Source organism: Balaenoptera musculus, chromosome 9, assembly GCF_009873245.2.
Source record: "Balaenoptera musculus isolate JJ_BM4_2016_0621 chromosome 9, mBalMus1.pri.v3, whole genome shotgun sequence".
Taxonomy (NCBI): domain Eukaryota; kingdom Metazoa; phylum Chordata; class Mammalia; order Artiodactyla; family Balaenopteridae; genus Balaenoptera; species Balaenoptera musculus.
This window is the reverse complement of record NC_045793.1, coordinates 68,869,120-68,895,170: the sequence shown is the minus strand read 5'-3', so window position 1 is coordinate 68,895,170 and position 26,051 is coordinate 68,869,120. Positions and strand designations below refer to the sequence as shown.

The 26,051-nt window shown below is 35.9% G+C and overlaps 1 protein-coding gene across 6 annotated transcripts in view; it reads left to right on the top strand.

Annotated features, from left to right (window-relative positions):
- The window catches only part of DGKB (diacylglycerol kinase beta), a 706,264-nt gene that overhangs the window by 214,932 nt on the left and 465,281 nt on the right, over window positions 1-26,051 (top strand). For 5 of the 6 annotated variants that reach the window (XM_036862745.1, XM_036862743.1, XM_036862744.1 and 2 more), the window contains 4 exons: window positions 6,116-6,233; window positions 8,593-8,681; window positions 8,764-8,880; window positions 19,429-19,527. In XM_036862745.1, the coding sequence (XP_036718640.1) occupies window positions 6,116-6,233; window positions 8,593-8,681; window positions 8,764-8,880; window positions 19,429-19,527 (423 nt within the window). The remainder of the gene's footprint in view (window positions 1-6,115; window positions 6,234-8,592; window positions 8,682-8,763; window positions 8,881-19,428; window positions 19,528-26,051) is intronic. The other variant, XM_036862746.1, reaches the window with a different exon arrangement.

Here is a 26,051-nt window from a genome sequence, read left to right as displayed (position 1 = left end):
GGCAGGGCTACATTGTTTAACATTTGTAGATCAACTTGAATATGAGATGGGATGGTTCCCCTGTGAAGAACAATTCTGAGAGTATTTTCTTCACTTCTTAAAAAAAAGAATACGTCAATAATGTCTCTAAAATTGTCTTTTAATAAAATGGAAAAGCTATGTAATTATGATCACAAATCAGAGCATCTATTTGTTAAAAACAGCTTTTTAATTCCCAGGCATGGTAAGTGTTTTACAAACTAGTAATGACACAATGACAACTGAGTGATGAAGGCCTTTTTTAGTAATTGAGATTTATTTCCTTTTCTGTGGCAGTAAATGTGTTTTGTTATTACCTGTAGAGAATTTGATTCATGGTGCCATTCCCTCCTACTCCGCCCCCCACTTTTGCTTATGAGATTGGAAATCTAGAAGCTTTAGGTTGAATTCAGCCATTTATTGTGAGGCCTGTCTTGTTATGTTGTCCTATATATTCTTGTCTATTGTCAATTATGAGCTCAGGGAGTAGATGCTAATTGATAGTGCATGTTAAATACCACAGTGTATTTGAAAGTGACCGTGGTGTATTAGCCCAATTACCCAGATAAGAATATTGCCCCGGGAGAGCAGTCCTCACGTGACATGTAAGGTAGAGCAGTTGTGATTTTATTGTGGTTCATTTTTCTCCATCAACAGAATTTTTTAAAGTACTCTATTTTACCTAATACCCATTGTGGTGCCAGGATCAGAATTGTAGTTTATCAGAACCTGATTCTTCATCAAATGCTAGGGAGTAGAAGTCATCTCCTTTCTCTTACAAGAAGTCCTTCAAACTTCATGAGACCCAGTATGAAATGGTATAGTCTCTTACATCTGAAGTAAAATCGAGTATTTGGGTGGCATATGTGATTTTGATTACAGTTAAAAATTTATGCCTGAGACTTGCTCATTCTTCCTTCAGCATTCATCTCAGTGAAGAATTGCTTATTAAAAAAACCGTATTTTGAATGAAAATGTTTTTCTTTTTTAAATAACTGTATCTAGCAATAAAGTCTGCTCTAGTGATTGGCAAACTTTGCCTGTAAAAGGGCAGATAGTTAATAGTTTAGGCTTTGTGGGTCATAAGGTCTCTGTTGCAACTGCTGCACTCTGCCACTGCAGTGCAAAAGCCACCACAGACAGCACCTAAATGACAGAGCAGGGCTGTGTTCCAATAAAACTTTATTTACAAAAACAGCTTGCTGGCCATGTTTGACCCAAGGGCCATAGTTTTGCTGACTCCCAAGTTATTCTATCATTAATCTGTCATACAAACAGAATGAGTGTTAACTGTTTTTAAATTATCTTGGAAAGAGAAATCTGATTTTTTTTTTTTAATTTAGCTCAATTAGACCACCCCAGCAAGACATAAGGACTAATGAAGAGATAGTAGAGTGGCAGCGAGCGTTATCAAACTGGCCTTCACCCTGGCTTGGTTACTAACTAACTAGGTCATTTTTTGCCAGTCATCTTATCTGGACATGTACAAAGAAATTAGTCAGGAATATCCCTTTCCTTTTCTGATATTCTCTCAGTTCAAACATTTGTTTTCCTCGATGAACAGGATAATTAGTAATGCTCCAATTCCTGAAATCTGTAATCTTGGATCATTATTAGATTTTTCAAGGAAAATTCCTGAATTCATATTATCATAAAAACAGGAATACACATTTAAATAGGAGCCTGGCTTAAAATAAGGATACCTTCACTTCTTGGTCTTAGATTGTTGGGCCCAAATCTGGCCTGTATGATTTTTGAAAGGTTATGTATGTTGATTTCACTATATGTTCTCAGAGTCCTGGTCTTTAATCCCTATATATAGTTTAAACTTTGCCATCGATTGAAATGTTTTAGGATACATTTTTTTGCCTGATTCAATAAAGTAGAAGTAATTCTTTGGTTTGCTTCCTGATTTCTGATGAAATGTGTCCCTTGATGAGTATGATGGAAAGCAGAAGATGATGTATTCTTAATAGACTAAGCTATATTTGGAAAACTAATGTTTCACACTCTATTTTTTTAAATTTAATTTGGTTAAGATGTTGTTCTGCTGTTTGCACAATCTAGAAAAGAGTTATGAAGCTGGATAAATGCAACAATTCTTGAGATTCCACACTGGGTCACTCAAGGAAAATAACCACGTGATGTTACTGACAGTTGAAATGGCATTTGAACCTTAAGACTATTAGGGTCTGAGCCTGACTTCAGAAAGTGGGATCTGGAGATGGGCAGTTGATTGCAGCTCCATTCAGAATTTTAAAACTTCTCTCTGCATTCTCTTTTCTCAGGCCCGATATAGTTCATCTTTTTGTCTAAAAGAACAGTTTCTTTCATATCATTATAATTTTTTGGAGACCTTGAACAGAAAAGTATGGTAATTTAATGGCACTTATTATTTCTTGAGTTGGAATCCATTTGCGACCTTAGCTCTTCTATGTGTCATAAGTGAAGTCAGTTGAAACAGGGACCTGGCTAGGCAGGGGGATGGGAGCATTTTGGCTGTGACATCAGTGAAATTTCTCCTTGAGGTCTTTTGAAAAAAATGGTATTATTTATAGCAGCCCTAGTTCACTTGAACACTGTCTGCAATCTTGGAGGTATTTACGGAAAAAACTAAAACTTCAGAAACCACAAAGATAATGAAATCGTTTTCAATATTTTCCAAAGAGCATTCTTCCCTTCAAAGCCTCCTTTTGACTTACAGGGGATTAGTAGGCGAGGACGACCCTGGCACTCCCTCTCTGTGTTAATTTGCCTGTGTTTCATTAAACATTTCTCTGACACATGCACAGAACTGAACTGCTTCATTATAAATACAGTGTTTACTAAATATCAGGAATAAATTTTTATTAAGAGTAATGTCTGGTAATGAAAAAACCAGGAGAACACAACTTTTATGAAATAAAGTATCATAAACCTACAAACATCCTTCTCAGATCTTTTGGCTGAAACACTGGGATGTTACACAACTCAACCCAATGATGGTAATAATATTTGCTGTTTATATAACACCAGTCTTCTGAGGAGCTAAATTGACTTCACAGGTATTGTATAATGAAACCTCACACCATGGCCCGGGTGAGGAAAGTGGTTACTTTCATTTTATTTCATTTTATTAGAGAGGAAGATAAGAAAGGTGAAATGGCTTATCCACATTTTCATCAGAGGCCAGGAATCAAGCCTCCCAGATTCCCTCTTCATTGCTTTTTTATAAAAATGAATTCCTCTCTATGACAATAAATATTTATTTGCAATGGAAGTACTAAGAGGTGTATGCTCTACTGGCTGATAGAATATAGTAAGGCACAGTGTCTCCCCCTTCCCCAGTAAGTTTACCATCTAAATAAGACAAACAAGACAAGACATGAAAATACATAGCGTCGGCGTTTAATTTGCGCTGCTTAGAAGTAGTTGGCTCCTGGTTTCAATTTCTTCTCTTGAAGTCACATACATATTTCATCCTCTGAATATTCTGGCAATGTATCCGGCTAAGAGCTATAAAGTGATTTAATTTGTTTTTTGGTAGAGCATTTTATGTCGGGGTAATGGATTTGTGCATCAGTGGCAGCCTGTAACATGGCTAAGTGTTCTGATTGACAGAACACCCACGTTCAGACTTGTTTATTTTTTGATAAGGAAAATGCCAGCTAACTTAGTCCATATGTGCTCTTCAACAGGAGGAGGCTTATTCACATGTAATGGACACTCATTTCAAAATAAAATGACAAGGCTTATGAGAACAGTAATACATATGAAAATTAAATTTTCTTTTCTCCTTTTCACTTAAAAATGTCTTTTTAAGCATTAATCTAATTATTTAAACTAACGCTTAATGCTAACTTTATCAATATATTTTTTAAAAATTAACCTCTTTAACTTTTAACATCAGGGTATCTTATTCTTATTTGAAGGAATAGAAATTTTAAAACAGAGATAGTTTGGAAGCTATAGCAAAATTAAACAAATATATAAAGCATTCCATTCACATAATAAAGACAGTAGAAATCATATGACTTGAGCAGACCAGAACTGGATTCAGAAATTACTATAAAATCTATTTCTTAAGCTTTGGGAAAAAAACCTGAAACACCATTGTCTTCTGATGTCCCCTCCGTGGCACCTCCTGCAGAAGTGCTTTTGCTGAGAACTTGTTAGTTCTTTGTCAGGAAAATGAAGCTGAGCATTGTCAAGAACCATGAAGGGTCTGAGAGTTACCCTACTTGCAAGTGAACAAGTGAGCTTGCCACCATTCCATGGGTGCTGGCAGAGGACGTGAGTGCCTGGGTCAGAAACAAAAACTTGTTTACTCACAGCAAAGAAGCGATAGGAGCTTCACATCTGAGCTAGTTCTTCTGGCCCATGAAGTCTCTTAGGGGTGATGGAGAGAGGTCCAAGTAATTGCCTTGCACAGCATCAGAGCTCAGAACCCCTGGCTTGGGGAAACTAAATCTTTTATAATACGCAGTAAACAAACTTGCTAAACCTTTGCTTAGAAGGGAGAAATTATCTTTATTAGACCGGACAGTAAGGAAACCTGCCCTCTGCACATCTCTGTTGTGCAAGGCTCTATGTTATTCAAACACCTTTGAAAAGATAACCTGGAGAAAAGGACAGTTCTTCTGCTTACAAAATGTGCAGAAATTCAAGAGACCCATGGAGAATTATCTCCCAGAAAGCATTTTCATTAATGTTTCATATTATGATGCAAATTTGACATTTCTGGTTCTAATGTAGGAATTAGTTACTGTGGATTTAATTGGGTACTTCAGATCTGGTGGTTTATCTCTTGATTGGGAATAGGAAAAAGTAGTTAGGAAGCATTATTATTAATATTTTATTATCCAGAGAAACAAGATGATTTGGACACGTTTATACTCTCTCACTACCACAGAATTTGTATTAGTGCCCCAGCACATAATAGGTGCTCAAAAAAGTATTAGCTCAATGTGTTCTAAGAAGTATGGCAACTTGACTAACCTGAAAAACCATGACCTGCAGTGGTTTCTATAGAATACCAATAAATGATGTCTACAATTAATCTGAGTTTGATATAGTTTGGTACATGATGTACAAGGACTACATGTTAATACAGAAAATGATGGTAATAATAGTAATGATGTATAATAACTTCATTTAATATCTTCACCTCCTTGTAAGGAATCTTAAGCATCATATTATTTCATTTTACTTCCATCTTAAACAATGTATCTAATAGAGAATAGCTATTATAATATTATATAGAGTTTTACTTAGAAGAATAAATAATAATTACAGTTGTTTTGCTAAAATGTGAATTAATTGAACTCAAGGTTTTATTGTGGCAAATAATGGTAGAGACTGTTATAAGTAAATACAGTAATATAGTTTTAATATTTTTGCCATCTTTCCATGAGATTAAAATGATTCATATTTTGTAAAAGAGAAGTAAAGAAAATAATAATGTAATTAGAGCCTTACAAAAGTTTATTTTTTAAAATTTTCTATTTGAGACATACAAAAATATATTAATGTCAATTATAACATATAAGGAATCCCCCAACTGAAGCCTTAGAATATCATGAATAACTTACTTTTAAGTGTCATTCTTTCCCATCCCATCCCACCCTTCTACCTCCTTATAAGAGCTAACCACCATCATGAAATTTGCATATTCCTACTATTAAGCAAGGGTTAACATATTCTGCCAAGGTTTTCATTTCTCAGAATCTTCCACCCAAGAGTATTTTCTCTTCCTTTATTCACTTATTTGCTTATGGAATTGTGCTAGGAGTAAAGTATACAGAGGTGAGGCAAACGCGCCTCTGTTCTGAGGAGTGCTCGGTTTGGCGGACGGTTATGATGGTTGGGACCTGCTGTTGAACTGCTGATATTAGGCAAGAATTTGTGGGTTGCTATAGCATCTGATATTTGTTAGCAGGATCTCATTCCACTAGAGCACATGTGGTTTTCTAGACTCTGTGGCAATCTTGGAGAAAGTCAGGGATGAAATAACAGATTGTCTTCAAATGCTTCAGTCCAGCTCTGAATTTTATTGGCACTTACATATTCCACTGTTTACTTCATTAAGTGAAATCTTTTTCTCTTGCGTCCCATGCAGAATGTGAAGGATGACGGACAGCATGTGTGGCGACTCAAGCACTTTAACAAACCTGCCTACTGCAATCTTTGCTTGAACATGCTGATCGGCGTGGGGAAGCAGGGCCTCTGCTGCTCCTGTGAGTATGTTTGCTTTGCCCGGATGTCATCACCTCTGGTGAGGAGGGGTTGATTTCATGGAATAGTCCTATTTGTAGACGGAGTTAAGAAATAACCTGACCCTTCCCGTACCTATGATTTATCTTTCCCTGAAGTATGTTTCTGAAGGTTTAGATCACTCTAGTTTTAACTTTCTTCAGTTTTGGAAAACCTTCTCCTTGGAAAAGAAGTAAGGACATTTCCCAATTCACTAGCCATTTTCTTTCCACTGTAGTTTAATTTATTCATGATTCCCATTTCTTCTGGGAGTATTATGAAAATATCCATTGGTCTCTCATGTTTATATCTTATGCATATTTGTCTTTTTTCCCTCCCTAAGTTATCGCTTTATTCACATTGTCTTCCTATAATGAGCTAATTCCTTTCAGTCTTTTAAAAATAATTAATTGATTATCAGTTTCCATTCAAACTAAGAAATCACAAGGAATACAAACTAATCTTATACCTCAGGCACATGATTCTTAATTCTATCACGAAGAAAATCTAATATATGGTTAATGGATATTAGAACCCAAAGTGTGGCCAGTTCATGAATTGTGGCCATTATTTTTATTTCGGTACACTTATCTTTACAATATCGATTTTATTCTATGGCATACTTTCTGGTAGTATATGTAACAATTAATTTATAAAAGGCACTTAAGAAGTTTTAAATAAACAACGTGTGCCTGAGGAACTTTTGCATTCCCTGATGCCTCTGTTAAAACAGAGGGAATATTGAGTCTTCCTTACTAAAGTGTGACTTTGTCTTGGTCCAGCACGTGGTCCATTCACACCCTTTTCTGCAGTGTATGGAGTTACTGAAATTGTCAAGTTTATTAGACACATCCCATTTTCGTGCATTTATATTAAATCTAATTTTTTAGCTGGCTTCCATATAATACATAATTTTCAGATATTATTTTTAGCTAACATCTTCTTTGGTAACATATTTGGGAGTTGACTTTCTCTCAGATGTTTTATTTCACATTAAAAACCATATTGTAGGTACACTTTTAAGTGATTTCTTACGTGTTTAAGGATTTTAATAAAGTTACATAAAATTACCTCGTGCCACTTTAGAGGGCAGTTTCTGGTGGCCACATTTAAAAGGCTATTTATACCAGAACGTTCTCCATGTACAAAGGAAGTAATTTGTTTTCAGAGTTTTATTATTTTTAAGGAAAATAATTTTTCACGGTACTTTCTATTGATGGGAGCTTATGAAACAAAATGGTAATTCTCATATAATATGGGCAATATCATATAAGAGTGAGAATCTTGCTCACAAATTTTAACTGATTAGTGTGGCAAATGTAATACTCAACATTATTGCCAATATGGACGAGAAGAGAAACTGTTTCCAAAGGAAATCACAGATGTGGATATTTGGGAATAGTTTTACTATATAAATATTATATTTTCATTCTAACTTCATGCAGTGGTTAACTTTTGTTTGTTATATTGAGAGAGCTACCTGGTTGTTTTTTACTTAATTTTTATTCTATGTATTTATGCATTTAGAATTCTTAATTTGAAACCAGCGTTTTATTAAAGAATATCTGTATATGACCCTGAGTTATATTGAGAATCAAGCCATGAAGTAATTTAAAGATGCCAATAAAGTGTATGTGTTGGTTTTTTTATATACATTATACATTTTATATACACACACATATATATGTTTGTACATGTGTTTCTATACATATTTGCAGATACATATAAAATTTTGCATATATATATATATATACAATATGCTGCCCAACAAAGGTTGTTCCTTTTGGACAAACAGTGCCATGATGGCAATGAGGGATGAAGTTTAACTGAAGGCCTGGCATGTATGATGAAATCTATTCTCTGGAAATAGACTAATCAGCCATTTAAGGTTTAGATAAATCAATAGACAAAATAGCATAAACTCATGGGCTTTTATTCCCATGCCCGCCAGCTGCTCTCATGCCTATACTTTGTAAAATATAGATCTCTTCCTTCTAGCAAATGACACCAAGCCATTTGGCAGTCATCAATTTGTCTTTAGTATGTTTGTCATCTGGGAATTATTGTGAAAAATTTGAGTGAGGCCTGATTTAATTAAGCATTTCCTGCTATTGCCATGATAGAGGAGTCTTGGTTCTTCACATGCATAATATTTCCTGTACTAATTGGCCTTTTGTATTCCATGGTAAAAACAGTCGAGTTGGACTTTTCCTTGATGTGGCTGATTGGATTGATTAGGGAGCAGTGGCTATGAAACGAGCTTCTGTTAATGTCATTCTTTCTGTATAAAATTGGAATCAGGACCAGGATTAGCTCTGAATTTGTGTACATGTTTCCTTTCAGTTTGCAAGTACACCGTCCATGAGCGCTGCGTGGCTAGAGCACCTCCTTCTTGCATCAAGACTTACGTAAAGTCCAAGAAGAACACTGATGTAAGTGTGTGGCCATGCTTGCTTTTTGAGGATGGTGTTTATGGATGCCTCCTCTTACCACAGTGCTTTTGTTGTGTTCTAGGTGATGCATCATTACTGGGTTGAAGGCAACTGCCCAACCAAGTGTGATAAATGCCACAAAACGGTTAAATGTTACCAGGGCTTGACAGGACTGCATTGTGTTTGGTGTCAGATCACAGTGAGTAACATCGGAGGATAAATCTCTAGCATTCACTCACGATGAAGATGGTATATCCCATGTTCTCTGATGAGTCCTATCCTGGAAGGCCATCCTGAATTTTAGACTAAGTCCAAGTTAGCGTAAATTCATGGGGGCCTCTTATATCATGTGTGGCTCCCAAACGGATAAATGTCAAGGTCAGATTTGTCCTCATAGAATCGAGAATTTTAGAGCTAGTGACAACCTTAGAGATAATACTGTCATAAGGTGTTCAATCTGTGCTGCATGGAGTTCTAGGAGTTCTAGGAGCCAGGAAGGTAACCAGACACCATGGCTGTGGGTGGGCCTTGAGCCTGGGATACTGACTGGGTAGAGCTCAGCTATCCCTCTGCCCGGAAACACTATTCTGGTAAAATTTTCTATTCTACATGTTCTAAATTTATTCCAATCATAGAATCTATGGGCTTAAAAAGGGTAGAACAATGAATAATGTGGTACAAAGACTTAATTTTATAGTGAGGACACTAAGACCAAGAAAAATCTATGCAAATCATCAATGACCACATGACTAGGTAGAGATGCAGGTGGGTCCATATTTTAGTTCTCGATGCTTTTAAGAACTCACTTAACCCTTCTTTACAACATGGTGTTGCCTTGCTCCTTTAGTTAAATCATAAATTGAGGGATAACAGATATGGATGTAAACGCTAGTCATTAATGGTATTGACAATCGAGAAAGAAGAGGGCACTTGGTCTTTCCCAGGAAATCTTAGCACTCTACCTAGTTTGCTTGATTGTCAAAGCTGCTTCAAGTAACTTCTGGAATAAATGCAGTTGTTAAATGGTACCTCTAGTGTTTCATGTTGTACTTCTGGAAATTAATTAGAACGCACATTTTTAAGAATAGCCATTTTTTACAATTTGGTACAAAAACGATTATGGAGCTGGGTTTTTTCCCCCATCGGTTTTGTTTTCTTTTTACCGCTAGTGTATGAGTCATCTTGTTATAGGACAAATTATTCTTGCTTTTGTGGGAATAAAACAGTAGGGAGCGTTGTTTCAGTTAAGCAGATACGTTTCTCTGCAGTGCCCCTCAACACCCCTCCCCAACACACACGCCATTTAAAAATTTTTCTTAAACACACACACACACACTCACAGGATAATGAGAAAAACAAACTGTGACTTGCATTTCAAAAGTACAATTAAGTACTGTTTTAAAATGAACGCATTTTCTTCAATCATTTTCAGCTATTACTCAGTTAAATTATATTTACATTTGAAATTTCCTCAATTATGAAAGACAGTTTTATTTTTTTAAAGTGTTTGGTTATTGTAATAAAATGTCTAACAATGATTTAAATTACACATAGAAATTACTTAAACATGTTGAGTTCTCAGTTTTAAGAAGACCACAACTATTTCATTTTTTAAAAAATTTGGACCATTAAAAAATATTAGTTTTCTTTTTTTTTTCTTGCTAAGCATCTGTAAAAATATTTCGGTTTTTTTTCTGAGCCCGTTCCTCTTACTTTCCCCATAAAGTGCATCTTTCATTAGTTATATCTTTACTATAAACTGAAGTTAGAGAATATCAGAATTTATTTCTTCATTGTATTTCAAGTTATTTTGCTATCCTTCATACATTTCAAGTGTAATGTTTTAGATCTGTTATTTTCTTTCCTATTTTTATTTCTTGAAAAAAATCCAATGTGTTTAAAGTTTGAACGCTCTAAAAATATGCATTGCTGGGCTTTCCCGGTGGCTCAGTGGTTAAGAATCTGCCTGCCAGGGCTTCCCTGGTGGCGCAGTGGTTAAGAATCCGCCTGACAATGCAGGGGACACGGGTTCGAGCCCTGGTCTGGGCAGATCCCACATGCCGCGGAGCAACTAAGCCTGTGCACCACAACTCCTGAGCCTGTGCTCTAGAGCCTGCGAGCCACAACTACTGAAGCCTGCGCTCTAGAGCCCGTGAGCCACAACTACTGAGGCCGTCTGCCACAACTTCTGAGCCTGCGCTCTAGAGCCCACAAGCCACAACTACTGAGCCCGTGTGCCACAACCACTGAGCCTGCGCTCTAGAGCCTGCGAGCCACAACTACTGAGCCTGTGGGCCTAGAGCCCATGCTCCACAACAAGAGAAGCCACCACAATGGGACGCCTGCACACCACAACGAAGAGTAGCCCCAGCTCGCCACAACTAGAGGATGCCTGCGTGCAGCAATGAAGACCCAACGCAGCCAAAAAATAAATAAATAAAATAAATAAATTTAGAAAAAAATAAAGAATCTGCCTGCCGATGCAGAAGACATGGGTTCGATCCCTGGCCCAGGAAGATCCCACATGCTGCGGAGCAACAAAGCCTGTGTGCTACAACTACTGAGCCTGTGCTCTAGATCCCGCGAGCCACAACTACTGAAACCTGCACACCACAACTACTGAAGCCCGTGCACCTAGAGCCCATGCTCCGCAACAAGAGAAGCCACAACAATGAGAGGCCCACGCACTGCAACGAAGAGTAGCCCCCGCTCGCCGCAACTAGAGAAAGCCCATGCGCAGCAGCGAAGACCCAACACAACCAAAAATAAAAATAAATAAATTTAAAGAAAAATAAATAAAAATATACACTGCTACCTTTCCTAATACAAAAGCTTTTAGAGATTTTAAGTTTCTTTATTTGACTCCTCTTCTCCTTCTCCCATTTAATCTCTATGAGGTATATCTTCTGCCCTTTTCATTCTATGGGAATCATTCTCCTCAAAGTTACCATTGCTAACGGTCTTACTGATAATCAAGGCATCTTGAAATGTTTTTCTTGTTTTATATTCCATTTTGTTTTTCTTGTTTTCTTTCTTTTGTTTTAGTGGTTCCTGTCATCTGTGACTCCAAAATCTGTATTTCTAGCCCAAGCACTCTCCAGTTACATATTTATATTTGGTCTTGATCCTGGTCCTAGTGTTGTAAGAATTTAGGCCTTTCCTTTTATAGGAAAGAAGGTGCTACCTCTGAATAAACTCTGCTTTTTAAATATAGATATAAAGGATTTCATATCTAATTCAGTTCAGACAGCATGTCCCTAACGTCTTATTCTTAACAAAAGATCAGAGTGTACATGAAGATGACTCTTTGGTCACTACAGCAAAGCACAATATAAGCTGTAAATGTATTTAAATCCCGAGTTCTACTCAGGACACAGGCAAACCAGAGACCACTGAAGGGTTTAAGGCAGAGTCAGGGAAAAGTGGCTGCCCTCTCACTAAGCTCTCCCAAGACCCAAGGCTTCTGGCTAACTTCAGCCTGATTTGCTGTAAACCATGATCTCCGGGGTTCCTGTGGGTGTTTGGTTCATGAAACAAAACTTGATATTTTTAAATAAGTCCTCATGTATCCAGAAGAATATATATAGCCTTCTTAAAAATAACTTCAGCCTCTGTGCTCTTTTGGTTTTTAATATTAAGCAATTATAAGACTATATCTATTAATTTATAGATTTTTTGCCTAGGTTAAACAGAGGATATTTACCTCCAAACATTTATGTATTTAGTATAATCTCTACTTTCTTCCTGAACTACTGTATGAAAATTTTAGTATGAAGTTGATCTGCTTTTGACTGACACTTACACTACTGATTGCCTTTAAACAAACTGAATCTACTTTCTTATGTCTTAATGCTTCCCAGAAAGTGCTATTAATACAGCAAAGAACTAGCAGAAGTCGTGATGGGATATGGCACCATCAAAGCTCAGCTTTAGTAAGGCCCATCTGAACGGAGTCCGTGAGGAATAGATTGCAGAGAGAAACAAAGAGAACAAAACCTGGCTTCATTTCAGTGGTTTTCCAAATGCCATCACTTCCTTTGTACATATGACTTTTGGAAATGGCTTGAGTTTTAACTTCGTCATAAGTTAGACTGACCAGATTCTTAAGAATGTCTCTGTCCAACCAGTAAGATAGTAGTTGTACAATCTTGGGCCAAGTATGTGAAAAGCTTTGGCCAGCTTCCTAATTTGTAAAATGGACTTAATGATACCTATCTTGTAAGAGTTTTATAAGAATTAAATGAATTTTTTAAAAAAATCTATGTCAATGTGTTTAGGGAAGGCCCCATACATACTAGTGCTTATGGAAGGACAATTATTATCATAGTGAAAACTAGCTAAAATGTCATGTGAGGACACAAAACCCATCCCGTGGCTCACAGAGGGCACTCCATGGATGTTACTCCTGCCATCTCTTACTCACTTCTGGAAGGATCTGTAGTTTCCCAGTCTAAGAATAGCACCTGCATATTCTAAAAGCACCCAGAACCATGTGGTCCCGAATATCACTCAATCCTAGACTAAACTGATTTATTTGTATTCACAAAGAACAGCTCTTCCAACTGTATTCTATCAGACATGGTAACATCATGCTTGCAATCATGGAAATAGAAGTCAATCTCTTTTATCCTTGTCTTTCACCCCTATTTCATATATTCAACCTATCACTGAGACTTTAAGTTTTCCCCTTAAAATATCTCTCTCAGATTTGAGTTTTTTGTCTTCACCATTCACAGCCCGCGTGCAGGCTCTTAGCACCTCTTAACTAGATTAGAGTCAGAAATCTTGGCTTATCTCCCTAGCAGAAGGTACTTTTCCTATAACACAGGCTGCAAACCACCTCCAGAGTCATCTTCTGAAAATACTAGTTTGTTATCATATGCCACCTTCAGCAATCTATAATAGTTCTATGATAATAAATGCAGCTCTCACCTCTTCCTACCTCAACCTGGTTTTCACTTCTCCAAATATCTGACCCAAACCTAAGCACATGACATATATAATAGCCCCCGTATGCCCAGTCCCTGCTGCAGCCGAGCGTGTCTGTTGACAGGCCTCTGGGAAAGCCATGCTTCCCCCCTATTTTGCTTACTCTATTATTGCCCTGAATGCACCCACCTCAAATTTTGACTGACTATACCTCAGGAATCAAACTAAGTTCCATATTTTCCTTGAAATTTTCCTTGATAATAATGTTTGCCATTTTCTAAACACTTTCTAGACTTTTATTCCACACCAAAGGAAAGACTGAAATGCTGTCCAGCAGTGTCACGTCTGCATGCTAACGTTGTCTACACTGTTAGACTACAATCTCATCCAGCTCCGGGTCCAGTATACACATTTTTCTTCTAATAACCCTGAATCTTGATGGAGTGCTGAGTTTAGAGGAGGTCCTCGATAATTCACTTTCATGACTGATAACACTGTTCTTCTTACTGCTAAATAGTGAATTTTAACTGCATGATTTAAATTTTTTTAAAAATCATCCTGTAATACTCAAATCTGCATCAAATATACAAGTGTAAACAAATGCTTAAAGATAAAAAAAAATCCATTTTAGCACCCCTTTTTTATTCAGAACCTGTGGCTTCTTGATATAATACTATTTGCCATTATGTAGATAGAATGTTAGGTTCTTAGAACTGGGTTTTATCTCCTTTTGTAAATCTAACCACTTAAAAAATAGAAAAATCCTAAGAAAGCCGTATAAACTACCTTCTAACATTGGGCAGCCATTTCCCCTGGGCTTTATAATTCAATCAGCCGAGCTGAATGTCATCATTGCTTCTCTCCTCCTCCTCTTGCTTACATTCTCTGATTGTTAAGATTGCACTGTTTATACCTGTTCATTTCTGCCATGAACATTTTTTCTTGACATGGAAAACCTGTATTTAAACCATGTTGTCATTTGCGCCGGTTGCGGTAAAATACCCGCGGTCAGGCAGGACTCACAGGGTAGGAGGATGATACATGTCATTTGAGCTTCGCAAACGAAAGCTTATACGATGACTAGATGACTATGGATTATTGACTTTTGGTATCATGTAGGGCTCCTACTTCTTTTAAAATAGTAACTCCTTATTTCTATTCCTGTCTTGCCCCTAGCTTCTTCATGACCTTTTTTTTTTTTTTTTTTTAGATTCCATATTATATGTGTTAGCATACGGTATTTGTTTTTCTCTTTCTGACTTACTTCACTCTGTATGACAGAATAAAGCCGCAGACCTACTAGAGAATAGACTTGAGGACATGGGGAGGGGGAAGGGTAAGCTGGGACAAAGTGAGAGAGTGGCATGGACATATATACACTACCAAATGTAAAATAGATAGCTAGTGGGAAGCAGCAGCATAGCACAGGGAGATCAGCTCGGTGCTTTGTGACCACCTAGAGGGGTGGGATAGGGAGGGCAGGAGGGAGGGAGATGCAAGAGGAAAGAGATATGGGGACATATGTATATGTATAACTGATTTACTTTGTTATAAAGCAGAAACTAACACACCATTGTAAAGCAATTATACTCCAATAGAGATGTTAAAAAATAAAAAATAAAGTGAGGCAAATATCCCCCCAAAAAAATAAAAAAATAATAACTCCTAACAATAATGTTTAACGGTTTCCGATGCCTTTAAAATAGAAAGGTTCATGCTTTGGCCAGTGCCAGCATTAAGGCAGCACCCTGAAATGGCAAAATGTTAGAGAGAAAAGAATGTATATAAACCAGCAAATGTTCCTCTAAATCTGGTCACTTCATTTTTCTGTAGGAAAATGATTTATTTCTTTTTTGACTCCAAATTCTTATGAAAATTTTTTTTCTATTTTTCTCCCTTTTGACTTCTTAGATTACATTGCTTTCTTCTCAATACAATGCCTTCACTCTTTTCTCAACTCCATCCATTAAACACACACACACACTCATTCACACATTTTCTTTTTCTTCCTAAATTGAGACAGCTGTTTTCAATAAACATAGACCTGGCTCTAAATTAGGTGCTATTGGAAATTGTCATAAACTCTGAAATTATTTCCAAGTGTTTAATTCACTTCCAGGAATAGCTGGTTTATATTTTATGAATTTCCTAGATAAGGGACTGATTCCCTTAACATGAATGGACGTTTCTGTACATACAATAAAATAACGACCTGAGTATTTTTATGCCTTACTCTTTAAAAGTACAGAGGTAACTGTGAACAAAAATAAAAACACTTTTAAAAACGTAACGATTTCCTTTCTCTGGGGCTTCATTGGCCATTTCATTTAAGAGGCAGGATTCATCAATGTTCTAGTTTATTTCTCTTCTTGATGAGGCTTTTTCTGTTTTGCTGATTTGGGATCTGGGTTATCTTTAAGACAATTGTCAGACTTCAGTATCTTATTGACACTGAGAAGGACTCAACTGTGCTGTGTCTTTTTCTGTAAAATGTCATGGTGACGAGTTTAAGCAACTTGTTTTTATTGCTGATTATATTCACTTTTTTTTCCTTTTTACAGTTTTATTGAAAAATAACATACATGCAGAAAAGAATAAATATCTTAAGGGTAGAGCTCAATGAGTTTTCCACAAATGAGTAACCTGTGTAGGCACCACCTAATCAAGAAACAGAACATAACCCGTTTTGGGGGAAAGTGCCTTTTAAATTCTATTATATGGTTTCTGTTTTGTTGATATTTGCTCTTTTTTAAAAAAGAGGCTTTATGCAGAAGTTTTAGTTTCACAGCAAAAATGAGGTTCACTATTAATCTTGATAAATAGTCCTGGGAACTCTAAGCATTTTCTCATTGGCTTTCACATTTTATATTTTGTCCTCAAGTATGTCTCTGAGCAGTATGATAAATGCACTAGACCTGCTATACACATTGTAGAATGATCAGTATTTTCCAACATGGTGTCCTCTGGTTTGACACTCCTGGTTACAAATAATCTCATGATGTTGATGGACATCCAACTATATTTAGCAGCTGCCAGATTCCAGTCTTCATAAAAGTATAAGGTACCTTGCACATTATTAGTTAATACAGGCTTCTTGGGGAGGAGAATTATTTTGCACTGCGTCTCCCTGTTTCACTGATGATGATATGGTTACTGACCTCCTTGTAGACCCTGCTATATGCCTATGTTCTTGCAAGACTGCCTTGCAGCTGCCTAGACAAAGCTCAGGAATATGGACCCCGTGACAATGAAACTGGACAATGCCATGCTGGTTTTATTTAGCTCTGCAGAGAGCAGTATTTCATAGGACCATTTGCCGGTACCTATGCTCTGAAACCCTCAAACCTCAATACGAAGAGTTACCCTTTACACACACATTCTGTTCGGCTTATCAGCTGTGTGATTCTACCTGAGTCCCCAGTTCCTTTATTTTTCCCCCCACCTGGGAAACTAGCCTAAATGCCAAAAAGCTGTCATTAAATTCATTTTATCTTTGTTATCCTTTCTTACATCTGGTAACCCTCAAATAACTGTATAGAGAGGTTAGTCATCCCCTATCATATCAGTTGCAGATTGTTAGAAACGCATGGTATGGAGGCATGGAGGAGGCTGAGGCCCTCAGCTTATGTACCTGTGGTCAGTGCCCTGTATCTCTGTCCTTCAGAGTCGCATGTAAAGCTTCACTAACTGCAGTCAAGAGTGAAAATCAGTACTTTCTCAATGTGTACACACAGAATTTTTTTCTTACATCTCTCTATTTGTAGAGGCTTCGTAGAGCCTTGCATTGTCAGTTTTAAATAGGTGGTACAGGATCAAAAAGCAGAAGCTTTTTCTCTGTGACACCACATTACAAAAGAGTCTTCAGACACACAGCCTGTCTTTGGGTTTGGGTTCAGTTTTCATAATGACTGGTATATTCGTTTCCTAGGGCTGCCATAATAAAATACCACAAAATAAGAAAAGAAATTTATTCTCTCATAGTTCTGGAGGCTAGAAACCCGAGATAAAGATGTCAGCAGGGTCAGGCTCCCTCTGAAGGCTGTAAGCAAGAATCCTCCCTCGCCTCTTCCTGATTCTGTTAGTGGCCCGCGATCCTTGGTGTCCCTTGGCCTGTGGCTCCATCACCAAATCTCTGCCTCCATTGTCACATGGCTTTCTTCCCTTCATATATGTCTCCTTATGTCCAGATTTCTCTCTTCTTATAAGGACACCAGTCATTGGATTAGGACCCAACCTAATTCAGTATAACTTCAACTGAACTTGAACACGTCTACAAAGATATTTCCAAATGAGTTCATAGTCACAGGTACTAGGATTTAGGAAATCAATTGGGGAAAGACCAATTTAATCTACAACACTTGGTAATCTATTTGTTTAAATCCAAAATTTCAGGGCCATGATTTATTCTAAGAAAATTAAGTCCAATAAATTAATATATTTAAACCAGTCACTGATTTTCTTTCAAGGAAACTATGCATTTGCATTTGCCAAATGAGTGTCTGTTAATTTATTCCTATTTTGCATGTGACTTCAACTGCTTCTTTATCTTCAATACCTCCTGCCTCATGACAAAGATCAGCAATGCCTGATAAGATTAAACCACTTTTTAAAAAGGAGTTTACATGCCACGGAGAAGCAGAACTGCTAATTATTGATGAATGTGTAAAGATACTTTTATTTCATGTAATGTGGCCTAGCGTGAGTTAATTACTGTGCAAGTAGCCTTAACTCCAAGGCAGGACGTGATAGATGTTTTAGATTCAGGGACAACAGAAATACCCCTTCAACAGTGGTGAGGTATACTATCGCTAACAGCAGATCAACCCCATTAGACGCCTATGGTTGGTTGTTAATTAACTGTTACAAAGGTAGGTTTGTTGCGGAAATTAATGTAATCATGACATAAACGGAGTGGCTTTTGGTTCAAAACTGAAAAATGAAGCAGCTCCTTTTTGGTTTTGAACAAGACATTTTATTAATATGTATCATTGTTCTAAAGTATGGATATTTCATATTAAACTGATAGGGAGTAGGGGGCAGATATACCCCTAGATGCCTTTAAACAACTACTACTTTAGCAATTCTGTATGGTTCCAATAAGAATTATCGTCTCAATTTTTTAAAAAATCAGTATTTAATGTACTATAACACCTTAATTTAAACTTGTGACAAGGTTGATAAAAATATCAGCTTAGACTCTTACATGTAGAAAAGGAAATAATATGTTACATGATTATACACATACTTAATGTAGAGCTGATAAATATAATATAAATTTTTATAATCATAATCGTCTTCTTATATTTATATCCTGCTCCTACTGAGATGAATCTCTGGTTACATTTACATATTGAATTAGAAAGTTAAAACTAATGATGGGATCAATTATGCCCCATACTGAGCTGTGCACTTTGGAATGACTTTGAGAAAACAGGAGGGTCAAAAAAAAAAAAAGCATCCACAGTGCATAGTAGTTTCAAGATTATGCTAACAGATAAGCAAAGGAAGGACTGTAATGGACAGTAATGTGTGTTTGTCAAAGAAATCAGGCTTTTTGGTAGAAACCCTAAAGCACATTTCTAATATAAACATTTCTGAGAATTGGAAAATATATAGGCTAGGTCACGGAAGTTGCTAAACAGTTTATTTAAGGTAGAATATATATAAGGGCAAATGTAATATGAATCCCTTTATGATCCTGTTGGTTTGTTCTTGTAGTTCTTTAAATATATTTGCTGTATCTCGGGCGAAATATAATCTGCTTCATGTTTGCTGTTGCCATGCAAAATTTGATAGTGTCCTCTTTCTCCTTTCCTAGCTGCATAATAAATGTGCTTCTCATCTGAAACCTGAATGTGACTGCGGACCTTTGAAGGACCATATTTTACCACCTACAACAATTTGTCCAGTGGTACTGGTGAGTTTTTCCTTCTCATCATTCTGGTGTAACTTGGGGTGTCTGTGACTAACTGGTACACTCTACCACTCAATGCTTCCAGAGATCATTTTTCCATTGATCAAGGCAGAACTCAATAGACCTAAAATACCTCATGGCTTCAGAAAACACCCCTTTGCCCATTATATTTCCTTTATCCTTCATGGCACAATAAACGTCTTAGTAAGGTATGCTGTAACTGAAGCTGACTCAGGTTTTATCACTTAGTCATGCTGTAGTTACCAGAAATTGTATGGGCAGAACACTTCCACATTTTACATGTTTTATAGATCTGGCTTCCCAGAATAATGAAGTTATTCTTATGGACAATTTTGCTGGAGATGCACATTATGTATCTGCAGTCGGGAGGTCTTTCACCTAAGTCAGAGGCTACTTAGTATGAGAACACACACCTTGAAGAGAGCTACGCACTGCCATTAGGTGTATTTTATCTTTTATTAGTGAACAATAAATTTACCTGCAAAATAATTCCTTGATTTAATAAATATACAAGGGAAAAATGTGTGAGGTAATCCTGAAAAGAAAAAATCTTGATAGAAAGAGAAGCAGCTATTCAAAGATAATATTCATGTTACATTTCAAAATCCAAATTGTTTCTAAAGTGAAACAGTTATTTTCCAAAACAAACTATCATATCTATAACGCAGTTCTCATTTTTTTAAAACAACATTGAAGTTAACTAGCTGGAACTTCAGTTTGATATAATAAAAATACAACAAGTAAGAAATGTTAGACAAATACTTTTCTAAAGGTCAACTTAGAAATTAATCAAATTACTCAATTTGCACCCACTTATGATTCATTTTGTAATTATCTGTAAAATGCTGGTTGTATTTAAATTCCTTTATTTAAAAAAATTAAAACTCTCTTCTCAAACTGCAAATATAAAGCAGAAGTAAATACCTCCATGGGGCTGAGGAGAGCAGTAACTAATTCTAAATTTCCTTTCTTCATGTAAGATTTATTATACATCCTGTAGCATGTAAGATTAATTAAAAATAATGAGAGCCATATTAAAATACACTTTAGATGAATTTTGGTATTATGTTCTTTTGTAGTGTTTTCTTAAAGAGAAAGAACTTATAAAATTTTTATATATTTGCATTCTCTTTAAGAAGTGTAGTAATTTTACTGGTTTAGATGCATCCTTGAGCTCAGATTTTAACTATAAGAAGAAATCTATTATGTCATTCTGTTATCCAGCTATCTGGGTATAAAGCCCTATTCAATTCAATGAGACTACTTCTTTGGCCTACTTATATCAACCTCTGGTCTTATAAGTTCAAACACGAGATACATTCTTTTATTATTCCATCCTTTCTTTCTTTGAGAGAATCAAAGGTAAAGAACATGGGTTAAATGAATAGTCTTGTCTCTAACAATCTTGCAAACTCTTTCATTGCTTTGGTAGATACTTTTGATTCTGAAGATTTATTTTCACTCATTAAATCTTCCTACAGTATTTATCATGATTTGTATTTCGACTTTTGTTACGTTATCATTTCCTTGGTACTATATACTCTGAAGTATTAGGCACTGTTAACCACCTCATCTTTCATGAGTGTCTACCTTACTTTGACACCCATTATACCATAGTCTCCTTACTCTTATTCTGTTTCTCTGGATACTTCCTTTTAATATCTTTCCTAGCTGTCAAGATTTCAACCTGCCTCATGTTGGCTCATCCGTACGCCCTGCCCTCACATGCCACAGCTTTCTGCTCTTAACATTTTTCCCAGCGGGATCTTGTTTGTTTATTTATTTATTTCATTACCGTATTAATTTATATTAAGTTCATCCTCCTCTTCTGAATCTCAAGTGCTGCAACCTGGAGGTTCCATGTTGTTTACATGCCTGATATGTTATCATTATTATAAGTAATCACAGTAACTTATTTACTGAGCACATATACTATACCAGCTACTATGCTAAATGTACTAATCCATTCAAAAAGTATCTATTGAATGTCTAGTATGTACCCAATAGTATTAACAGTAGAAGGAAAAACAGTAAAAACCCAAATCAAATCTTTGCCTTCATAGAGTCTTCATTCCAGTGGAGTGAAATAGGCAATAAACAAAGCAATAAGTACAGTATTTAGTACCTGGTTATATTAAATTACTGGTGGTATGTAAAGCTTAAAGGACAAAATTAAAGTAGGAAAAGAAGAGAAGAAATGCTGGAACTACAATTATAAAATAAGTAGTTAAGAGTTCACCAAAGAAATAATTGAGTAACGAGTTGAGGAATGTGAGGGAGTTATCGATGTGGCTCTCTGGGGACAGAACTTTGTAGACAGAGGAGCCACCAAAGAAGGACAAGCAAAGACTCAGAGGCAGGAGAAGCCTGACATGTCTGAAGTGCATCAAAGAAATTAATGACTGGGTTTCATTCTGCAGGGGGAATACTAGTAGAGAAGGTGAAATATGTCTTAAGATTTTCATATGTATAGGACAATTTAGGCTATTCTAAGGTTTTTAGCTTTTCTTGTAAAAGAAGTTGGAAGCCATTAGAGGCTTTTGGCCAAAAGAGAGAGTGATCTGACTTACATGTTTAAAAGAACAATCAATCTAACTAGTGTGTTCAGGGAGTAACAATGGAAAAAAAATATGACACTTAGATTTTCTTAGAAAAGTAGGAAGGTGGGTCATTGCTAAGAGCAAAGATGGTATGAGAGTTTTGAAGATCAGGAATAAGTTACACACGAGTCACCTGGGGGAGTGGGAGCTACGTGGATCAAGAAATACCATATGATTGCCAGGGAATAATGAAAAGTCTCTTCCTGTTAATAACTGTGGATTTAGAACAAGATCAGTAAGCTTTGATGGGTATATTTCTCTGGTCATATTCAGTAATATTTCTCCAGTTACATTCTAGGCCCAGAAGTAGAATAGGCATGGGCCAGCCTTAATGAGACTGTGTTTTGCCCAATATGATGAAATGAGAGAGAAGCAAAGGAGTTGAGAGTATGAGCAAGGGAGTAATTATAGGGATTGGCCATGGAATTTAAGCTGGGAAACAAGGAAGTAAGGACATGAAGAGTGAAGTACAGTAAGGGATGTTAGGAAAATACATTGTGGATTACAATGGAATCAAAGATTGTTGGAATCAAGGTTATTGGTGTCAGGTTACAAGAATGAGTGAGGTAACAAACAATTGAGATTATGAAGGGTTTGCAGTTATTGGTAATGATTTGTATGAATTAATTTAATAATCACAGCGGCACCATAAGGTAAATATTGTAACTATCTCTATTTTACGTATGAGGAAACTGAGAAACAGATAAGTAATTTTCTATGTCACATGGCTATGAAGTGACAATTCAGGACTGGAATCCAAGAACGATCATTCCAGAGCTTATACCCTGAGCTCATCATTTCTACCCTTTCTCCAAATCCCGATATAGGCCTTCTCCTATTTGCCTTATCTAGAACCTTCATTCCCCAACTTTCCCAAGCCAGAAACCTAAGAATTATAATTGGTGCCTCATCTTGAATATCAAATTAATCATTAGACAACCTATTCTGATGTTCTTACTTCTTTCTCTTTTCTTCAGCCCAACTGTAACTGTCTCATATGTCACCCAAAAATTGTTCTCCAGAATTCTCCTAGTACTAATAGTATAATCTCTGAACTTCCTCTTTTCTTTGCATTCTCGATACTACTCCCTGGATCCACTTTCAAAAATACAATAAAATATTTTCCTTCTTAAATATTTAAAGTATTTTAAAGCAATGCCAAACTCTCCAGCATGGTAAACAAGGCTCTTTAACTGGATCAACCCGCCTAATCCCTCACACACCACCTTACACACTAGAATCAAGTATTTGAACTGCTTGTAATTCTCTAAGTACACCTGCTCTTTGAAGTCCTTGTGGTTTTGCACATGTCAATAAATTAACCTAAATCACTTTACCTTGCTGCCTTGCTAAGTAGAAATTAAAGTTTACTTTCCAATCATGGAATAAGTACATTGACTCTTAAATTCATTAACTGTTTAAATACTAAAACTTTAAACAAATTAATAAAGTTGTTCTGCACACAAAATTGCTTAATATGCTACAACTGATGGGCTCGGAGGCTTTTCAATTTGTGAACTCTCATTAACTTCCCAGGAATGATTTCACACTGTATCACCTGCTGTAAATTTTTAAAATTTCATTGAAAGAAAATCGTTAGTCCTCACAAATAATATGAGTTTTTCATGATCATGTTCTCTAAGAAGAGCAGGTGAGTTTCAAACTCAATTATTGCAAAGTGGTCATCAATATCATTTCTAGCTCATTCTAGAAAATATGAAATGAAGAACTTAAGACATAAGATTTTATTGAAGTTTTTTATCCCTTGCTTTTGACCCTGTGGTCAGGAATTGGTTATTCAATGAGCAATATAAACTCATTAAAGATCCCTTTTGCTGGTTGAAGCATTTTAATGACACACTTCAAGGTCGAGGTCCATAGCAGCAGCCTTCTTATATTTTAGAACATCTCTTCAGGTATTATTTTTATTTATTTATTGTTTAAAATTTCTGTACCTCTCTTTTCAGCCCTCAATCCCTCCTCAACACTTATTAACTTTAAGTTAATGATTCAATACGTACGTGCTCACCTGTTATGAAGATTAGCAAGGTCAGCATCTTCTTTGCACTGATGACATGCTTTTATAAGCATGCACTAAAATAGGATTCCACAAATAATTAAATAGGATTCCACAAATAATTTGTCTCGATGGTGCTTATAGCCATAAAAATGGATTAAAACCAACTACTCTGAAATTAAAATAGAAATATAATCAGTGACTCCATACATCAAATATAATCACGGATTTCTGGAGTTGCATTTGGCTTCTAGTATATTTTGAGAATACTATCACAAAAAGCTTCATTGCTTAAAATCTATCAAGATTCTTTGTGACCATGTTTAGGTACTTATAATGCTTTCTTTGAGAATTTTCCAGCAAAAAATGATTGGAACCACAGTCTATTTACTGCCATATTGAAGATAATTCAGATCTGTTTACAAAGGTATTGCATAGCTCATCCCACCTCCAAACAAGTGGAAAGTGAATCTAATGCAATCAGTCAGGACTCTTGATCAACAACTTAATTTCCAGAAAAGGCCATTAACCTTTACCAATTGATTGTCAAAACAGATGTTCTGCCTTTGATGGACTCCATCAAAAATGCATTCCTGATTCTTGTTTTGGATCACACCCAGAAATCTCTGCTGTCCAATCCCAATCAAATGTCAATGCAAAAAATTGTAACAATTTCATACAAAACATGACCTGATGAGCATGCAGTTTGCCCACTTCTTTATGTTCCAAGTTTTACCCCTAACTCAAGACAGACTTGGTCCATGTTGTGTTAATCCCTCACAGATTTGCTTTAATTAAATTTGGACTCACCATTATGTCATCAACCTGCCCTGAAAGGCTTTAAAAAAAATTATATGAAATTCCCTCATTGTAACAAAAAAGGTATGTTTTTGGAGATGCCTTCATTACCTAACAGAAGTCCCTCTCTGCTCTGTTTATCATGGTTTGTTATCTTTCGAACCCTATGAGCCTTATTACTATCATGTTTTATCTTCTATCCTTAAGAAGAGTAGAGTTCAATTTATACTGACATTTGAACATGATGATGGGATGTGTGTTTATTTCTGTGTGCTAATCTATAAGTCTATTGTTGTCCTTTTCATAAATTTTTCTTCACTATAAGAAAAATTTAGCCTCATTTAGTACTTTAAAACTATTTTTGTCAGTACATAATTTTTTTAGTTTCCAGAAATCAATGGAATAAGCTAGATAGAGTCCCTCTGATTCTCAGAATCATTTTATAGTGGAAGCTGTATATTTGATCAACTTCTCTAGAGCTATGGTGTAGTCTTACATTCATTATAAATTTTATGTATTTTTTTAATTATCAGGCTAACTGGGTCTCTGTGATTACACATGTTTTTATACTGATTCTTCAATTTGGGTTAGGCTTTTATTCAATTAATTCTGCTACTGTCAACGAATGAATACTTGAGATGTCTCATGAAGAAGTAGCTTTTTAAATTTTATATTTGGACAGCAAAAGCAGATCATCATTAAAATCATTTCTATTATATTTAGCTCTGTGATTTAGTTTTCTTTTTATAAAATAATTATTTTACATTATAATTTAAAAGCAAGGTTCTATTCTGTAAATAAGGGGTTAATTATTAATAATTTTCTACATCAACATATATTAGTAAAGTTGATAAAATACAGGGATCATGTAATGTTGATTACTTTAAACTTGGTTTTTTTACATTTAAGTATCCACTCTTCATATAACTGTTATGACTATGCCTTTAAAGAATTTTTAAGATCATTACTGATAATCAATGTACATTATTTTTATTTACAATATCTGCAGTGCCAGTTTCCTTCTGTTTTTTTCTTCTCTTTCCTTCTTTCTTTCTTTCTTCCTTCCTTTCATTGTATTGGAGCTAAAAATT